Genomic DNA, 21319 nt, shown 5'->3' with positions numbered 1-21319 from the left:
ATGAAATTCAAAAAAATCCATCAGCATTTGAATACTATCGGGTTTTAAAGGATTTTAACCCAATTAAATACCATCGGATTTTAGGATATAATTTAAAATCCCGATTGAGTATCACAAGATTTTGTAACATAATTTAAAATCTTAATTGAATATCTCAATATTTTAATAAATTTTAAATCATGTGAAATTGAATACCTCAGATTTAATGAATGAAAAAAAAAAATTCACGGAGAAAATATAATACACTTGCACAAAACAAGATACAGCCCCCATTAGAATTGCTTGTAGTGTGCACATCGCAATAATCATCCTCCACGCTCAATTTTGAACAAATCTCCGTCTGTTTGGAGTGAAATTCAGGGGAATTTTTCGGGTAAACTCAAGATGAAAATTTTATAATATTTCATAGATACAATAATGAGAATAATATTCTGTAAAAAAATAATAATGAGAATAATATTATGTATATCAGTGTCTTACGTCGCGATCCCTGGTTCCCTGTATGTAATAAATGTAAAGATAGTTTGTTTCGAATCATGTTGAGCAATTGAGTCAAATCTAGCAATCCACTAGTAGTTTTAACAAGAATATTTGTGCGAAAAAATCCAATTTCAAAAAATACAAAAAGAAGCAAGATGTCAAAAAGTTATGATGATAACGTTCAATGTTGAAATATCAAGAATGTACAAGGTGCGATATAATGACTTGAAATAGTTGCATAAGAAGATTAATGTGTATACGTTTAATGTTTTTGTAAAGTCAGCTGAAAATTCAACATAAATATAAAGATATGTTGCAATTGATGACTCATGTGTGCTGTTTCGGCGAAAGAGTAGAAAAATAGATGGTTCATTCAAAATTGGGAGTCAACACTTAAGAAGGATAGAATTGTACGTCTTGTATTAACTAGCATAGCCTAGCTAGCTCTAAGCTCTTTCGTTATAAATACATGCAACCAGACATTTCACTTGTTATGGGCTGGAAGTTAATCTGAAAGTTCACCATTTCTGCTTCCTCTGTTTTGTCTTGCAACTCCAGCTCGTTCAGGTGTAAAGTCATGGTGACTCAAACTGGGAATAATGATAGTCATTATGATGACAACAACAGCAACAATGTAATCTCTTTTTTCCCTCTCTCAGTGCTGCATTATACTCCTGTTCTCAATTTAATCTTTAGTAGTGCTTCGATTTTTTTGTTACTATTTGGCCTCGGCCGTGAGTGTCGGATAAAAATATTTTGAAAATATTACATGATTAACCATATGAGGTGTTGGGTAGAGCTGTCAATTCGTTCGTATCGTGTATCTTTTCGTGTCGTGTGCTCAAAGATCAAACATAACCCATTTAGGATTCATGTACTTTCATGTTCAGTGTCCCTCCGTTTTCATACCGTCTCGTGTCGTTACCCAAAAGATAAACACAAGACCGACACTACATATAGTGTACTTCGTGTTTGTGTATTTTTGGTGTCGTGTACTCAAAATGTAAATACAAACACTAAATTTTCGTGTCGTATGAAAAATTGCCGGGTCTAGTGTCGGTAGCGACAGACTCTGGCTCTGATATTGATATCAGACATGAAATAAAGAGTCGGAGCATGCATGGTTTCATCCAAAATCTTATATATAAGAGCCCGCAGGAACCGCTCTATCCGCTTGCCATGTTCCTAATTTGCTTTCCATCTTAATTTGACCATCAAGATTACTAGTTTCTCATTAGTTATTATCAGCAAGAATCATTTCATTAAGCTCTGCTACTTACAGTTTGATGACTTGTTGAGTTGATAATAGTAATAGACTAATAATTTTCCAGACAACAGTCTGAGTCTGCTATCTGATATAGCAATAGAAGTCATGTCCTGTGTCCATTTTTCACACTACAGCTCATTCTCAGGCTTAAAATACAAACTATTGGACTAGTTAATTTGATTACGCTACCAATCTAGTATAGTTTAAGTTTTAGTTGACTAATAAGAATCTTCAAAATTCTTGAAGTGTGTAGAGATGAGACAGCCCACATAGTAAAGACAAGGGTGTGGTTGTCCTACCATCCCTAAAGCTTGGAAACAGTTGAATTGCCCACATATGAATTCATATGATACTTTACAGTTGGAATTTTATTTTCGGGAATTAAGATTATTATCTCCATATCGACCTTAGTTTTTTTTTTTTTTTTTGGTGGTTTTTACTATATGCCTAATTGTAAAAGAATGTGACATCGTCATTTAGGTTGATGAAATGGCTGCCAGAGAGAAGGCCATCAACGACTGGCTTCCCATAACGTCTGCAAGGAACGCAAAATGGTGGTATTCAGCGTTCCACAATGTCACTGCTATGGTTGGAGCCGGAGTTCTCAGTCTTCCTTACGCCATGGCGGAACTTGGATGGTAAAATTTTATGCTTCTTCCTAAGGAAATGAAAATTCTGTGTTTCAAATAAGTACATGTCCATATAGAAGTAGAGTATTATCTGAAATGCTGTGTTTTGTGACGATATTCAGGGGTCCTGGTGTAGCGGTGCTGGTTATATCATGGGTTATCACATTATACACCTTATGGCAAATGGTGCAAATGCATGAAATGATACCTGGTAAACGTTTTGACAGATACCACGAGCTAGGCCAGCAGGCTTTTGGGGAGAAGCTCGGTCTCTACATCGTAGTGCCTCAACAACTAGTTGTTGAGGTTAGCGTAAATATTATCTACATGGTTACTGGAGGAAAATCCCTGAAAAAGTTCCATGATACAGTCTGCGATGATTGCAAAAAAATCAAACTCACTTACTTCATTATGATCTTTGCCTCCGTTCACTTTGTTCTCTCCCATCTCCCCAACTTCAATTCCATCTCTTGGGTTTCTCTAGTAGCCGCCATCATGTCCTTGAGGTAAGCACTATTTTTCAATGACTGATCATAAATTTAAAAAAAAAACAGAGCATAGATTTGTGAGGGGAAAACTAAGGTTTGATATATTTGATGCAGTTACTCCACTATTGCTTGGGCAGCCTCTGTCGACAAAGGTGTTCAACCAGATGTCGACTATGGCTATAAGGCTAAGTCCACAGCAGGAAAAGTTTTTAACTTCTTTAGTGCATTAGGAGATGTTGCATTCGCATATGCTGGACACAATGTGGTTCTAGAGATTCAGGCAACAATCCCTTCCACCCCCGAAAAGCCTTCCAAGGGTCCGATGTGGAAGGGAGTCATCGTGGCATACATAGTTGTGGCATTGTGTTACTTCCCTGTTGCTCTTATTGGATTTTATATTTTCGGGAATGCAGTTACAGATAATATTCTTATAGACTTGGAGAAACCTAAATGGCTTATTGCACTCGCCAACATGTTCGTCGTTTTCCATGTTATTGGAAGCTATCAGGTACTAGCCTATAACTGAGTTCAACTGGGATGTTTATCATATGTTTGTTAATCTATGCTGATTGCTTATTTCGCCTTTCTTTATCGCAGATCTATGCTATGCCGGTATTTGATATGATTGAGACTCTGCTGGTAAAAAAATTACACTTCAGACCAACTTCAGCACTTCGCTTTATCACAAGGAATATATACGTTGGTAAGCAAATATGTCTTTAACACTAGATTACAAGTTGTGATCTCTTTAAATTGAGGTTAAGATCAATATTCTTTGCTTTCAGCTTTTACGATGTTCATCGCCATTTGTTTCCCTTTCTTCGGTGGTCTTCTTTCATTCTTTGGGGGATTTGCCTTCGCGCCAACCACATACTTCGTAAGTTCATGTCTATTTACTTTATGATCAAGCTAAACTTAAACAAAAAACTCATGGACTTATTTGTTTTATCTAGCTCCCTTGTGTAATGTGGCTCGCTATCTACAAGCCGAGAAGATTCAGTCTGTCTTGGTTTACTAACTGGGTAAGTGATTCTCAAAATTATTTAATCTAACTTCTCTTCTGCGACTGGCATTAATTTGAAGCTGATTCTATCCAAATTTTATCATTTATTTCAGATATGCATTTTCATCGGCATATGCCTAATGGTGTTAGCACCTATCGGAGGGCTGAGGCAGATCATACTTCAGGCCAAGACCTATGAATTTTTCTCATAAGCGTCTCTCAGCAAAAAAGATGAATTTCATAGGTATCTCAAAGAAAAGTTAGAAGCTTGTGATGATTCACACTGATCAGAAGCAAGATATACTGTGCATTTTAGATGAAACATCTTAGACAACTACAAAAACCTTGTGTCAGAGGATACATATATATTCCAGGAGTACTACTATCGTATTGAACGTTCATACCAGTGAAGGAAACGCGGAGAAGATCCAACATAATACTCCACAAGGCCTTCCCTGTTGATTTTTTGCTTTTATTGTGTGTATAATATACATTTGTGTGCTTTTACTTCTAGTTAGTGTTTGGAATGGATAAATGAAAGCAAATTTATAATCTTTGAGAAGCTGAACAAATTGTTGTAGAGACACAAAGGGTCTCTGCAAGTTTGAAATGGTAGAGCACAGCAAATTGTATGAAACATAAACAGTACAAGGCATGCTATAACATCATAACTTAATGCAATTCAACTTACGATCACAGGATTTTTAAAACTAAAAGAACTTAGGATTACAGAGACAGTGACCTTTTCTGCCGAATGGTAAAAACCATGTAGCCACTGTCCACTTTTTATCGCACCAATCGGCAGCTTATTCGCAGAGTCGGCAGTGCAGATACCCTTTGAATCTTTCCATTTCTACGCCGTCCTTTTGGATTCTTCTCATACTTTCTGTAGAATATTAATATTCATGCTATAACCGATACCGGAAAATAAAAAATACTTATTGACCTACTAAATGTCATCTACTTATCAGTCTGATCACAATTTTAGTTTTTGACTATTGTTAGCTTCATGATTATGATACTGAGGTAAGAGGCACTTTGACACTCATTTTGTTTACAAACACAGCTTGTCTAGATCGTCAATAATGTGTTTGGAATCAACAAAATGCAACAAGAGGGTTGCGTTTTTCATGCACTTTCATGTAGAGGGGTATTCAACTCAAGTCTTATGTAATCAAGATAACAATTATTTTGAATATAGTTAAGCAAACAACTTCATTAGTATGAGATGTTTTGGGAGAAGTCTAAGAACAATTTCGTGAAGGTTTGGTCATCTTGGCCCAAAACGGAAATACCTTATATTCAGAGTTAATCGGTGTTGTGTGGTACGACACTTCAAACTTAGGTGTTCTCCTTACAAAACCTATTTCTCCATTCACATACCCAATTGTCACAACCATGGTCTTGCTCAACAATTATCTTAATCTAACAAAAAAGACCAGGCTAATGAAAACTTTGCTTGTAATTTGGTCTGCATCATTTTTATTTTAAAACCGAAGCTTCGAATTCATTTAGAAAGGCTTGTTGCCCTAAAATGCTGCAACATATATCATCCAAGTGGACACAGCTTATTGCCTTGGCACTTGTCAGCATAAGCAACTTCTCCTTTGCATTAGACTTTTTTTATCCAACTCCTTTACAGTAGACTTTTTATACAGGCTAATGAAAACAGAAGAATAATAGCTCTGATACACCATATGTCTCTTCCAGTCATCTCTACAGCTTGCAAATTGCAAGTAGCGATATGGGGAACAAAGTGCAGGAGAGAAAAACAACTTTGTAGATCACGCTGTAATAATATACATTAATCGTTTTTTGTCAATAGTTATTCAGTGTACCTCAGAAGAATGAATTTTCGGAGCATGTACTTCCATTTTGGATAGCCTTCTAAGCAGTAAACCCTTATCAAATCCCTATGACATGTAAAAGACAAGAGGATATATATCAGAAGACAGAGTGCAATCATATATAATGTGGATCTCCGCAATCATATAAACTTCCAATTTATTACATTATCATAGATTCACATTACTTGCATTGTTTAGATGATGTACATCTCTAAGGTCTCGATACAAGACACTAAGACAGTGCCATTGGTGTAAGCTTCCTAATCAATAGTGTTCGTAAATAACAAGAATGGATTTTAAAACTGATTCTAATACTGCTAAATTATATCTCAATACAGTACCTTTCAGCTTCTAAGGCACAGAGACTTTCTTTCTTCATTTGTTTATCAAAAGATCCTGCTCCAACTAGCTACAGGTTAAGGGGTAAAACAAAAGACTAACATTAACATAATCTGCTCAATAATTTTATTCCACCTTACAACGTAGTACAAACGGCAGGTCACAGTTCAACAGCTGTTCACACTGATTTTATCGTTCCCAAGTTTATATATAACTATGATGCAAGTAAATATAGTGATCGCTTTGTTTTCTGCCTAATCATTCATCTACTTCTATTTTGGTATCACCATGGGAACTCAATCAGAAGATGATAAATCATATGCTGCTTCAGCCCCATCAGAAGCAACCTCTCAAGTACCATTGCATGTAAACTCTTTTTTTTTTTTTCTAGAGATAGGAATATTTGCTTCATAGGTATCTCTCTTATAATCTGCTAAACTTTTTTGGCTGCTATATTGCCTCACACATTATATTAGCTCCGGTTTATAATCGCACAAAAAATAATAATTTGCAAAAGTAATATACAGATATTTACAACAAAAAAAGTTTTACAGGACATAATACCTAAAATACTAGCAGTTCAAATTTGGAAACATAGATTGTTGTTAAGAATGCACTCACTTTATTCTTGCAAGCTTAAGAAGCTGAAGTAGGATGCTTTCTCCTTCTCTTTGAGATGCAGGTCCACTTGAGGGATTGCCTGCAGTTTTCATATTAGTCCTGTCATATGAGCAACTGATTTGTTCCATGAATTATTTTTTTTCATGTATATATGTCTATATATTTACTTAAATTTTGATGCAAATCCCAGGCTGAGAAGCTAGCAGCAGAGAAGACGGCAGAGCAAAAGGCGATCGATGATTGGCTTCCAATTACCTCATCAAGGAATGCAAAATGGTGGTACTCAGCTTTCCACAATGTCACTGCTATGGTTGGAGCCGGAGTCCTTAGTCTACCTTATGCTATGGCGGCTCTTGGATGGTTAGTAAACAGATTTCAGGAATCCAAATACTACAACTGATTTCAACGGAATCCCAAAAACAATTTCAAAATTCTTTAAAAGCTCTAAAAGATTTATTTAAAATTCTTTAGAAGCCCTGAAAAGGTTAGTTATAGGAATTAGATCAAGCAACATACTTAAACGCTATGCATAAACTCTCCAGATTTGTTATAAGAATGGAAGATTATAATTTTTCTTGGCATATTGATTACACAACAACAAAAAGAAGTTTTATATGGGTTTATCTCTTGAAATCCCTAAGATATATCTTTGACTTAATATGCTGCCACAGTTTATCAAGTTAAAATAAAGTTTCTTGATTGAGAGATGTGTACCTGATTCTAATGCAGGGGACCTGGAATTGTGGTACTCATCTTGTCCTGGGTCATTACTTTGTACACCCTCTGGCAAATGGTCGAAATGCATGAAATGGTTCCTGGAAAACGATTCGATAGATACCATGAGCTAGGCCAACATGCATTTGGTGAAAAGCTAGGCCTTTATATTGTGGTACCGCAGCAATTGATCGTTGAGGTAGGTGTGAACATAGTATACATGGTCACCGGAGGAAAATCTCTACAGAAGTTCCATCAAACCGTATGCCCTGATTGCAAGGACATCAAACTCACATTCTTCATAATGATCTTCGCTTCGGTCCATTTTGTACTATCCCACCTTCCCAATTTCAACTCTATCTCTGGTATCTCTTTGGCAGCTGCAGTCATGTCTTTGACGTAAACCTCATCTCTTTACGCATCAATTTTCCATTATGATCACCTATTGTTCCTCTTCCTTGGCCTATGTAAGCTCATCTTGTTATTGGTATTGTGCAGTTACTCCACAATCGCTTGGTCAGCGTCTCTGCACAAAGGAGTCCAACAAGATGTTGAATATGGCTACAGATCTAAATCCTCCATTGGAACAGTCTTCAACTTCTTCACCGCCCTGGGTGATGTAGCATTTGCATATGCCGGACACAATGTGGTACTGGAGATACAGGCAACAATACCTTCGACCCCTGAGAAGCCGTCGAAAGGGCCCATGTGGAAAGGAGTGATGGTTGCATACTTTGTTGTCGCCTTGTGCTATTTCCCAGTAGCGCTGATCGGCTACAAAATGTTTGGAAACACCGTAGATGACAATATCCTCATCACTTTAAAGGATCCGGCATGGCTTATTGCAGCAGCCAACATGTTTGTTGTCATCCACGTTATTGGAAGTTATCAGGTAAAATAAATTCCCCTATATTAAGTTATCCTACTCATGTGCATCAGTTTAAATTCACCTGACTTCTTCTTCATCCTTGAATGTAGATTTATGCAATGCCCGTCTTCGACATGTTAGAAACCTTGCTGGTGAAAAAACTGCACTTCAAACCTAGCCGACCACTTCGATTTATCACAAGGAATACATATGTTGGTGAGTAAATTCATTCACAGCATTGCTAAAGTCATTGTAATTTAAATCCACTTACTTGTGTTCCTTGCTTCCAGCGTTTACAATGTTCATCGCAATCACATTTCCGTTCTTCGGTGGTCTCCTTGGATTCTTCGGAGGCTTTGCTTTTGCACCAACAACGTACTTTGTAAGTCCTATTGTTTTTACATAGATCTCCTGCTTCGAGCTTGGACATTTTAGTACAACTACTGATCTGACATCAATATGTTGTCTTCCAGCTCCCTTGCGTGATGTGGCTCGCTATCGTTAAGCCGAAGAAGTTCAGCTTTTCTTGGTTCGCTAATTGGGTATGATATGCTGTAGAATCCTAAATTATGTTCATAAATTGGGTATTTCAAGTATTTGAGATTAACGCTCTGTTTTCCGGCAATGTCTTTCAGACCTGCATTGTTCTTGGGCTACTTCTGATGACCTTATCGCCAATCGGAGGGCTAAGGAATATTATTATCAACGCTAAAACCTACAAGTTCTACAACTAGTCATCTTCCAAGACCTTGGACTGCAGCAAATATGAATGAACTACCAAATAAGAAATATTGAATAACATTACGTATTTACGTGCTGGCAGTATCTACAAACAGATTGAGGTCATTAAGTACATAATATCCTTGAGTGACCACGAGTAGCCGCTGGAATTTCAATTTCTGAACATCCTCTATTTCATTGTGCATTGCTTATATGTATAAACATCAATGATTACTGATAATTTATCTTTTGTTACACTTTGTGGTATGTTTTCTATTGAAAGTATATAATTTTGCTTAATAGTTAATCCTGATGAATTCTTGAAGTTGGGAACCTGTGTAGTACAAATGAATTGCATTTCAGGCACTAAACTTATCTACTCAACCTTGCGTTCGAGTTGAAGCTGATACAAGTGTTCATACTTTCTTCAGAAGAACAATAAAGGCTCACAGTTTTTCTTTTCTTTTGAATGAAACAAAAAAAAACGACAAAAGTCTATCAGGGTTAGCCACAAACGAGAACCTTTCAATAGTATGATCATCTCGCTTATTTAGCAGCTGCAGTGTTTAAAATTCAAGATGTCCAAGGAAAAGTCTGTCAAGTAGACGATAAAACATATGCACGGAGTTTCCACCGCGACAAAATTATTACCACTGAAGCAGACTAATCCTATAATGTATATCAACTACTTCTGCATTACCTTCCCAATATGCAGGGAAATCACAATAAATCAGCATTCCACACCATGTATGTTAAATAGTAGTGATATAACAGCATATACTTAAAAGTTCAAATATTATTAACCTTCTGCAGCATATACCAGGAAGGCAGGAACGATAAATAACAGCAGATATTAATGCCACCACAGTATATACCAGGAACGATAAATAACAGCGGATATTAATGCCACCACAATGTCAGAAAACTACTGCTCCACTGCAACCCTACTTGTAATAACTACAAACTTCACAACCAACAACTTCTGCACCAACACATTGATAGTTTGGACAGCAAAGTAAAAGTACGTTCGAACTTGGATTAATTTAAACATTCCAAGTTAATTTCTTCCACAAAAATAACAGTTCCATATCTTATGAATAAAAAGCCACAAGTCTATAATCTTTAACGTTGGCTGAAATCTCTAGTATTAACCAGCAGAAATGACTTCTTATACTAGTTTCAAGATTGCTCGTAAAACAGTAAGCTATGAGATAATCACTTCTTCAATATACTGGGAAAAACAGAAGTAACATGTATGTCAAATACTCCTTCCGCCCCCCTCAATTGTTTGCATTGGGGGACGGGTACTCGACACGCATTCTAATGCTCTCATAAAATATAGCTTGATAAATTATTTTGAATTTTTTTTGCTTTTAAATAAAAGTTTAATGCTTAAATTTTTATACAAAAAAGGAAATTTTTGAAAATAATTTATGAAACTATGTTTTATATGCGTCTTAAAATGCGTGTCGAGCAGTGCAGAAAAACTGTAAAGAAATGAGAGGTGCAGAGAGAGTAATAAACTACAACATGTAAGATCCAAGATTCACTTTCTGCAGTATGATACATAGAACAATGAATATATAGAAAATTTCAATGCTACCAGAAGATGTCAAAAAAACTCCCTAGCCCTCTACAAACCTCAACCAACAACTTCTGTACCTAAACTTTATAAGTATTATTTACTCTCGGGTTGATCAATCTTACAAGATACTCTGTAAGGTTTATGTAATAGTCACGGGAAATTATAATAATCAACTTTGTGTCTTTTAGTTCAGACAGCAAAGCAAATGTTAGTTCAAGCATGTATAAATTATATATTTAATGTCTAACAAAAACATTGCCGAATCTTTCAGTATAGAAAAGCCATAAAGTCTATATTTTCTAGATGACAGAAGTCTTAAAATATAGCACTACAAATTAGTCAGATGTTTACTTAATATTTGGGACAACCTCTAACAATTCTGAACAATAAAGTTCAGATCACTAACTAAATGCATATATCATTATACAGAAAGGCAGCATTCGTATACCAGAATATATGGCTTCAAACACTAAAGCGGCATTGCGCTATCAACCGTCTTCCTCCGGAGAAAAGTTGAAGCTTCATTTGAGACCGGGGTAGGCGCCATCGTCAAATGCTCCGTTTGACTTTCAAAACAACACTACATCTTAACCAGGAACGATAGTATATATTTCATCCAAAAGAAAACACATTGTCAAGAGAACAAAATATAAACGAACATGTATATTAATTTCCCACAAATTTCCAAATGACTTCATCACATCAAGAACGTAAGATTTATATCAATTTCCCACAAATTTCGAACAATGTACATACAACAATTAGAAACCAAACCCACCTCCATCATTGATCTATCTAACTTTGGTTTCGAATTTCCGAGTTCTTTCCCTATACAACTCCACCCAAAGATTACAAATCCACACTATACTAACAAGAATAGCCATAAAAACAACTGAAAGCCAAGAACCCCAAACCCACGTAGGAATCAAATCCCCACCTTTGCCACTATAATAAAAAACACCCATTTGATACAAAAACCAAGGCCCCACAAAACCTCTAACAACAGTATATAGAGCATAAAACGGAGGAGACAAAATGTCAAACACCTTATGAGCAAACTCAGAATCTTTCCTCCTTGCACAAGCTAAAGTCCAAGTGTTTTGACAGAAGCTAGTAACTTCAGCAATAATCAAAAGCATAAGAACAGCATAGGCCCCATGAAAAACAACAAATCTACAAGTCATGAATACAAACAATGTAGCTAAATGATGAGCTATGAAAAGAACATCAGTTGGGTAAAAAATTAAGTAGTGAATGAGGTCCATTAAAAAGTAAGCAATACTGTATTCAAGAACAAGGGTCTGGAAAGTAGTGTTGGCTGAAGCAAACCCACGATTTTGATCGGAAAGTAAGGCTTTTCCGGCGAGGAGAACGGCCGGAGAGCCATGGGAGTAGGAGATTAGGCAGCTTGCAGCTTCGGGTCGGAGCTTGGAGCTCCAGTTTTTGAAGATGAGGAAGTGGGCTGTTAGATATACTGTGAGATAGAATGAGAAGAAGAGGAGAAGATCTGGGAGTGGGGGAATTAAGGCTGAGGTTTCCATTCAAATTATTCTGGGAGATGATGCCGAGTTGCGAATCCTCCGTTTACGTACAAATATATACACACATGACAAATGACACGTGTGCAATTTTGGGTTGTAATCTTGGAAATTTGATTTTTATCTCTTCCAATTCCAAAATGAGGTAAATATTATATTCAATAGAAATCAATGTAAAAATTATTTCGAATGATAAAGAACAAATAATGTGAATGTTTTAAAACTTATTATATTATATTCATGTATATAATAAGAGTAATGAAGCTATGAGCTTGTGAAAACAGGTTAGATCTTATTATTTGATAAATAATTGAAATTATATAAAATAAAAAAGATTATATGTAATATTTAAATATAAAATAAAAATTTATATACTGTTTCGTATTAGATAGAAGTAGTTTTTATAAATAAAATACAAGCCATAACAGAATACATTCCTTTTTTTTCTATGTTCTCAACTAGATAGAGTTATTTTTTGTAAAATTAAAATAAAAATTGTTGTTATACGATTCAAATAAAAGTAAGGTTTTTTATTATAATACGACTTTTATTCTTTGTATGTTCTAAATATCACAGTATCAATACAGATCGTTTGATCTTATTATTTGACAAATGATTATATTCATAATAGCAAAATATATTTATATATAATATTTAAATATGAAAATAACTTACACTTCAGATATCTAAATCAATTCGAAGAATGTTTTATAAATAAAATATATTCTTTATTCTTTTTTTTTGTGTTGTAAACAAAATATATGTAGATTTTGTTAAAATAAAAAAGAAAGAGGTTTGTAATTAGAATATAATTTTTACTTTTTTAATGTTTAAAACTAAGTAAAAGAAGATTTTGTAAGTGGGACATTATTATTATGGGTAATGCTCCGGAATTTTGTTTCCAAATTTTTTTCTCAAGTGGTAGACAGATGACTAATTTTAATTGGGTGATTGATGTGTAAAAAATGGGGTATTATTATTAGTGTGAGTTGAACCAATCATATTTTGCCAAATAGATTTGGAAAAAAAAATTGGGGAAAGTTTTTGAGTACCTCGCATTTTCCAATTCTTATTATTAAATTCCTAACTATTTTCCCATTTTTATTCTCTCTTCTAATTCAAATATAATTATTAAATCATCACTCAATCTTTTTCTTTTCATTCATTTGGAAATCTTAACTCTAATCAAAAATAAATCAATTTATAAAATATTAAAAATTATTCATAAAGTAAATTAAATAATAACATTTTATATTACAAATATTAATACAATTATATATTTAGAAAATATCTGTATATTATTCGATTTATTAAAATAAAATTGTATTTAAAAATATTATCCATATATGTATGCTAATATATATAAGAAGTTACATAGTATATTTATGTGTACAGATACTTACTTATAAGCTATAAGCGATATTTGTCAAAAATCAATAAGTTACAACTTCCCATACATAAATATTTAATAAACCTAAACTTAAGCATCAACTAGTTTTGGGAATTTTATTATATATTTGAAGGTTACAAATATTGATCAAGTAGTATTATAACCCTAATTCTCTCTAGTCTCTTTCTTGTCGTAGCCGCCTGGGGCTTCCATCGGTTTTCACCGGTGGAAAGCCCCGAGTCAGTTGATTGCTTTGTTTTTCTTTCTAGTTTTTGAATAATACATTTTCTCGGGAAACTTAGATCTAAAACCATCGGAGATTTCACCGTCTCTCTTCCAAGCGGGTGAGTCTCAGTCTGATTTCTCTTATTTTTGTGGTTCTGCTCCAGATCCATTCTCGGAAGAATTCTTAGATCTAAAACCATCGGAGATTTCGTTGTCTTTCTTCTCTGTTTTCAAGCGGGTGGATTTTAAGTCCGATTTCTCTTGTTTCTGTGGTTCTACTTCAGATCTAAGGTTGTTTTCTCTCCCTGGTGAGAGCTTTGTTTTTCGCTTCTTAATTGTAAGTAGGGTCTTGATTTGGTGATGAAAGTTTGTATGGAATCGCCGTCTTGATCGATAGCTCAAACGATAGCTCTGTCAGGGCATGATGAAGCGGGTACTTGTATTTGTATATACATTTTCTTCAAAATATCGTTTCGTTTAATTGTCTCCTTACGAGAACAGGCAATTGCAAATTAGTGTTTGTTCGACTCGATGATGCCGTATGGTTTTCAGTTATTAGATTAACACCTTTGTTTAAAAAAAAAAACTAGTTTTGGAAAATCATCCCAGGGGCTTCGAATGTTTTCAAATATTTTTGCACACGCCATGGATTCGTGACAAACTTGTGCATTCCTTTTTTTCCCCATATGCTCGCTCTTTCATTTTGATAATATCGAAGCTGAAATGGTCCGTCATCTTGGATTTAAATCTTTAGCCATGATTTTGTTTCCTTCACGAAATTCCTGCAGACTGCAGTGCCAACTTTCTTGACATATTTTGAGCTCTTATTGTTGGGCCAAAGCCCAGTATAGGAAGCAAACCCAGCTATAAAGCCGTATAACAAGAGAAGCCGGACCATGATTTATAAATTACTAGCCTTTAACCCGTGCAAAGCACGGGCGCGTATATAATTCTTAATTATAATTTAAATGATAATGTCATTTTATTAGTATTTTAGTATTAATGAATTGAATTCTAATTAAATTATATTAACCAACTGATTATATCTTCTAACAGAAATTTAGCTTTCACAATTTATTATCTACCTATAAATATTTTTCTGATATTGATATGTGACAGTTTATTATTCAATTAATTTTAAATCAAAATTTTCATATATCATATATCTTCATATGCTATGTAATGGTTCATATTTGTAATAAAATATAACATGTTAGAGTTGAATTTCGAGTAGAATACGTTATAATTAAAAAATAGCGTTTTCAATTATTTATATGTATTTTAGACAAAAAATATTCAAAATTGTATATTTATAATTAGTTATACATTTATTTATAAGTATTTTTTAATATTAATATATGTTATTAACAATAGTTTCACCTTTTTTCAACTAATTATAAATTATATTTAAAAGATATTGATATACATCAGGAGTGTTTTTAGTATATGAAACTGTTTAATAGATATCTACATGTTGCAGACTTTTAGTTCTATACCAAACCAAAATTTTGTACGACTACAAATTATACCCATGTTGGCTTTTTATAGTATAGTATAGATTAGGGAAAGATAGACTAAAGTAGGGACGGACAAAGAGAGAAAAAGACCATTAACTTGTTAGATATGTCACGGTCGGATCGGGTTGGATTTTTGAGATCGAGACTCCATCTATTATAATATTCGGTTCGATTCGGGTCCTGGTTGGAATATTTAAAATAAAGATCTAAATCCGATCCGTTATATTTTTTTGGGTTTCAATTCAGGTTCGGGTTTAATTCAAATACTTAAAAAAATATATTAAATATTGTATATGTATCAAGAATGTGATTGTTGATTTTTTTTTAAAAAAATTTGGATATGTGTAAAAAAAAAGAGTTTCACATGTTTCATTTAATACAATAAACAAGTGAAATATGCTAATTTAATTATTTACACAATCATTCAAATTATCATGTATATTTTTATTATATTTTGATTATTTAATGCACAATAATAAATAAAAACACAATATATGAAATGAAGGTAAATTCTGTATCGCACATAAAAAATTAAGTAAAATGTTAATATACATACCAAATAATTCATAATATTTCAGTATATATACACTTTACATTTAACATATAACACACACACATATAATATTTTGTATCGGTGTGACATCCCCAAATCCGCAGCTCTCGGATTCAAGCCGTCAAACAACTTCGGCATACATGTATCACAATACACATCTCGCCCGCAAGTCCAAGTTCGATATTACACTTACACACATCAAGTCCAAAATTACAAAATTCTACTATTATTAATACAAACACACTTGTCACGGGAATAAATCTTCGAACCCTTCATCTTGCCACAGTCTCACACCGTGTCCTTACCCTTGATAAAGGCACACTTTATCAAGGAAGAGTAAGCGCATTAGACAAATTAAAGGTACACTTTTTAACACATCAAGGAAGAGATTAAGTAAACTTGCCCGGCTGTCCTCATAACAAATTCTCTGTCCGGAAATTAAACAATCACGTTTGCTTCCCAATAAATAAATCTTCTGTTCAACAAAAGATAAATAATTCAGTATTTGTTATTCACTTAGATAAATTTCTTGTTATTTACTAAAATGATCATTGCGAACAAGATATAAATCTAGCACTTTCTAAACATCATCCTACATGATCCACAACTACAATCCACGTTGTTATTGCAGAGTAAGTGAGGACACAAGTTGTACCTCAGCTCTTAAAAATCCCTGCAAATGTTATTGCTATCTCAAATGAAGCAAGAATTGTTGATGATCTTGCAGATAACGAAGAAGAAGTGGGATCTCATATAGCTTCTTTAAGGATGTTCAGATAACAATGAGACTAGAGAAGAAGTGGCCTAGACTATTATTATTTTTGCAGCCGTTCGAACTACTATCGTTAATGTTGAACATATTGTCTACTCTATCGGAGAAGTTGTTGATGCCAACTCCAGCTATTCTCATCTTATAAAACCCCAGAAAATTAAAATCCCCATTTATATTTATTAAATATTGATTAGGAATAAATCAATAATTTAAAATTAATCAAGAAAAAGGTTACAACCGCTACTGCTGTATTTTATATAAATAAATATTTATTTATTGATATTGTTCACCAGAAAACACACTCATTAAAAATAATTTATAGTGATCCATAAAATTAAAAAAAAAACATAAATAAAACTCTTGTGAAGTTTAATCTGTGACATCCTGACAATAAATCGAGAAATTTGAGGAGCGGATGAAGGTACTCCCTCTGTCCCATTTTAACTGATGTTTGACTTTTTAACACGTATATTGAGGTGTAAAAAAATAATATCTACACTCAATAAAAAATTTCAATTCTTATATCAAATAGAAGTTTAAACTCTAAACTTTTATTTGATATAAATTTTATAAAAAATAATCATGTTTAGATGTAATTTTTTTAACATCTTAAAATACGTGTAAAAAAGTCAAAAACAGTTAAAATGGAACGGAGGGAGCAGTGTTTTTGAATGGTGAATGGAGTGGAACAAGAGACATATATATCTGTCAAACAACAATAGAAAAAGAACAGTCGAGGACAAGTACAGTATTTAACAATGATCAGATGTGATTGGGCTCCATAAAGCTGAAAACACGTGGGAAAATCCTACTTCATTACTCTGCAATACTCTTCTCTAATTCGCACACATGGCTTCTTACCCATGGCCCGGATATAAAATGACTCTTTAATATATTTGCAAAGATTTCTTGGTCCCACCCTTTTATTTATTTACCTTAAATTAAATGAGTAAATCAGTAGAGTAAGTAAGTAAGAGCATCTCCAATGGTGCTCCTAAGTCCTTCTTTAAAAAATAATATAATATATGGCTCCTAGTAAGTTAATACATTGAATATCGTGACAACTCCAACCATGCTCTTTATATTTGCTCTTAACTCATATTTTATTATTATTTGAGAGAAAAGTTGGAGAGAGAATTAAAGAGAAGTGAATGAAAGTAGAATGAAATGATTATTTTATTCAATGAAAATAAGTTAAGAGCACCTAGATGGGAGAGAGAAGAAGCTCTTAAATTTTTAAAGAGCTACTAGGAGCCCATTAGAGCTCTAATTTTTCAAATCCTCCTAAAATTTAGACTTAGAAGCTTGTTTGAGGAGCCCGTTGGACATGCTCTAAAGTATTGATTTGTTTTAAACCCCTTCAGTTCCGGGGAATCGTGTAAGTTTGGTAGAGAGTGTTCTGTATTTATTCCAAAATTTTAAAAATTGTACTTTTAAAATTTGTTTTAAATATTCATTTTCCTGAATAAAATATTAATATTTAAATTTTTATTTAGAAATATTTTTTTAAAAATAAGTTATATAATATATTTTATAGATATCTTAATATACATATCAATTAATGAAAAAATAATATTAAAATGAGTGAAAATAAGAGAATATTAAAGTACAAAAATTTAAAATAAGGATTTATTTCAGCAATATAATAATTCATAGTGAATGACAAAGATAAACTATTAACCACTTGAGATATTCAACCGTGCTCAACTCGAAATTTATTTGAGAATGCCACTCCTTAATAATCTAACTAATAAATAATAATTTACTCATAAAAGCAAATATATATTATATACATATTACAAATATCATAGTAAAATATACTCACAAATACATTTTTGACCTCGGAACATAGTGATACGTGACCTAACCATTTACTAGCATTTTTGACGTTGATACCTAAAACATTGTGCGAGAGTATTTTTTTTTTTAATATTATGACTAACTAATATAATTTTAATTAATAATTGTTGTTGAATATGAACTATGTTATTTTATTAAAATTGAGTTTGGCCGCAGTACTTAGAATGACTTCTAGTTTCATAGTGGATTTTCTAATTTCTTTAGTACAAAAATTTTATATATAAATTGTTATTTGAATAATATAATATTCTAAAAAAGTTATGTAGATATATAACTAATAAATTTATATATATATATATATATCTATGTATGTATGTATGTATGTATGTATATACGCTATCATATACTATACTATACTATTATATTAAAGCCGAAATATTAAAAATTTGGTCGGTCGGTAGTGGGGCCAAAGTACGGGTCTATCCATATAACCAATTATTTTTTCTATACTAAACTAGACTATTAAAGTCGAAACATTAAAAGTTTGGTCAGTCGGTACTTGGGCCAAAGTACGGGCCTATTGATATAACCAATTATTTTTTTTTTAATGAAATATATTACTCTTTTATATTTTTAACTGAAAAAACTCAATTTTTTAATATAAAATTGAGAAACATGGTAATTACCCTTTTAACTAAATATATTATTATATTGGTTAGGCGGTCTGTACTTGGGGCGAAGTACCGGCCTATATGTATAACCAATTATTATTTTAACTAAAATATATTATCTTTTATATATTTTTAGCTAAAAAACTCAATATTTTAAAATACATTGAGTAACATAATAATTACCTTTTTACCCAAACACATTATCTTTTTTAGATTTTCTAACTAAAAAAATCGATATTTTATAATTAACACGGGCGGCATATATATAAAAATATAATAATATTATATATAATTATTAATATATAACTTGTGATTTATTCAACAAAAATACATTAATAAAATATTTTTACATACTCTAATGATCTCGCACTAAAAGAAATATTACAAATCTATAATATATTATATATTATTACACTATTAAAATCGAAATATAAAAAGTTAGAGTTGGTTGGTCGGTAGTTGAGTTTGGTGAACCGGTTAGTATTCGACCAACGGATCTCTTGAATTTATAACATGTTATTGTATATGTTTTTATTATGTATTAAACCAAAACATTATATGACCAAAAAAAACAACCAAAACATTAAATTTAGGTTGTATGATGGGTTTGTATTTGGTTTCATGCGTCTCTTTAACTTATAATATATTTTATACCATATTAATTATTAATAACGAAATATTAAAAAATTGATCGGTTAGTTTATATCTGAGTTTATAGGTCTCCTTAAATTATAACATGTAAAAAAATAGTAACATTATCATTAAAATATATTTGTTCGACCTAATTTTTAATTAGTTATTTGTCAGACTTAACTATGAAGAATTTATCCAACCGTAAAATAAAACATTTATTTAAACATATTATCCTATCACAATTTCATTTTGACAGTAAAATTATTTAAATTTGAAATATACACGATAAAATAACAAATATGTTAACCGTCCGTGCATTGCATGGGTTATAAGTTAGTATATATATATATATATATATATATATATATATATATAAATATAAAAGTTAATGAGCCCATCAAATATGAAACAAACAATGTATTATTAATATAAAGCGGCAGGAAGGGAACATTAATGCGATGAAAACAACTTTTTATTTAAAAACACTTTCAAAAACCTAATGTTTAGATCATTTTGTTTTAAAAAAATAATTTTTACTAAGACAACATTTTAAGAAAGCATTGAATCCGGTCGATACAAACTGTCAACTACAACGTGGTTGTGAAATAAAGCACGAGCTAAAACAATATTTGTTTTGTTTGTGGATTGTCTAACACATGGAATATCTCAATTTTTTAATTTAAAACGTATTATAATGACATCTCGAGCGATCCAACCTGCATTGAACTAGGTAATTGACCTTCACATAAGTATCATCTGTATCATAATGATCACAACTATAATTTACATCAAATTATATTGGAGTAACAAATGCTCCAAAATATGAATAACTTTATACTTTATCATGGTATCAACAGTTAAATTAATTCTACCTAGAATAGATTGATCATCGATAATTGTACATGGTTCCTGACTAGTTATATGGTATTCAAGTTTTCTTCTTCACATATAGGTTCAAATTTTCCTTCGACGATATTACTTTTGATTTCTAATAATAGCTTCCTTTTTAAATCAGTCAAGATAATTTTTGTTGTTGTTATTTGAGTTTAGTTTTAATCTTGATTATTTCTCGATGTTCGTTGAATGGTTTCATATTTCACACTTTAACGGGACTGACAACTTCTTAGAATTGATTATTTTAATTTATTTCTCTTATCTATTAGTGGAAATGTATATATATAAGCAATGACACACACACATATGACACACACATAAGCAATGACGCGCGCATATATATATATATATATATATATATATATATATATATATATATATATATATATATATATATATATATATATATATATATATATATATGCTAAATTTAGATATAGTGTGAATTAGAATTCAATTAATGTTTTTTCAAAAAAAAAGAATTTAATTTATGTTTAATTTAAAATTGGCTACAGTTTGTTGATTTATGTTTGATTTGTTGATTAGGTTCTTAGTTAGATTCAAAAATAGTTTGGATATAAAATCAATTTTATTTTTAATTTGGATTGGGATATAGTTTATGAATTTTGATGGATTCCAATTTAGTTTTAAATAGTTCGGTTTGAATTGGCTTCACTTTTGATTATTTGATTTAGTTTGGGGTTCGCTTACTCGTTCGTTTCTTGCATATTTTTAAAGTCATTTCAATTGGTTATAATGATATGG

The 21319-nt window shown here is 32.2% G+C and overlaps 3 protein-coding genes and 1 long non-coding RNA gene across 5 annotated transcripts; 2 read left to right on the top strand and 2 right to left on the bottom strand.

Annotated features, from left to right (window-relative positions):
- Positions 1 to 880: 880 nt before the first annotated feature.
- LOC108219263 (lysine histidine transporter 1) lies at positions 881 to 4421 on the top strand. The gene is made up of 8 exons (XM_017392616.2): positions 881 to 1114; positions 2228 to 2385; positions 2499 to 2882; positions 2979 to 3372; positions 3462 to 3567; positions 3650 to 3741; positions 3818 to 3886; positions 3981 to 4421. Exons 1-8 carry the CDS (start codon positions 1058 to 1060, stop codon positions 4077 to 4079), a joined length of 1359 nt encoding a protein of 452 aa, XP_017248105.1. The 5' UTR covers positions 881 to 1057; the 3' UTR covers positions 4080 to 4421.
- Positions 4083 to 6191, bottom strand: LOC108219264 (uncharacterized). The gene is made up of 2 exons (XR_010291243.1): positions 5706 to 6191; positions 4083 to 4753 (listed from the first exon to the last, which is right to left on the bottom strand). It is a non-coding gene; the product is annotated as an uncharacterized LOC108219264 (long non-coding RNA).
- A 51-nt stretch (positions 6192 to 6242) lies between these two features.
- On the top strand, positions 6243 to 9233 carry LOC108219262 (lysine histidine transporter 1). Of its 2 annotated transcripts, none has more exons than XM_064091718.1 (8): positions 6243 to 6407; positions 6865 to 7034; positions 7404 to 7787; positions 7887 to 8280; positions 8367 to 8472; positions 8547 to 8638; positions 8730 to 8798; positions 8892 to 9233. In XM_064091718.1, the coding sequence occupies exons 1-8, from the start codon at positions 6342 to 6344 to the stop codon at positions 8988 to 8990; spliced, it is 1380 nt and encodes a 459-aa protein (XP_063947788.1). In that variant the 5' UTR covers positions 6243 to 6341; the 3' UTR covers positions 8991 to 9233. The 2 variants fall into 2 exon arrangements, with proteins under 2 accessions (XP_063947788.1, XP_017248104.1); XM_017392615.2 differs by having other exon boundaries at positions 6280 to 6419.
- Positions 9234 to 11148: 1915 nt separating this feature from the next.
- On the bottom strand, positions 11149 to 12191 carry LOC108217226 (TLC domain-containing protein At5g14285-like). The gene has a single exon (XM_017390065.2). It carries the CDS (start codon positions 12100 to 12102, stop codon positions 11353 to 11355), a length of 750 nt encoding a protein of 249 aa, XP_017245554.2. The 5' UTR covers positions 12103 to 12191; the 3' UTR covers positions 11149 to 11352.
- Positions 12192 to 21319: the final 9128 nt, after the last annotated feature.

Source organism: Daucus carota, chromosome 4, assembly GCF_001625215.2.
Source record: "Daucus carota subsp. sativus chromosome 4, DH1 v3.0, whole genome shotgun sequence".
Taxonomy (NCBI): domain Eukaryota; kingdom Viridiplantae; phylum Streptophyta; class Magnoliopsida; order Apiales; family Apiaceae; genus Daucus; species Daucus carota.
This window is presented reverse-complemented; position numbering and strand designations above follow the sequence as displayed.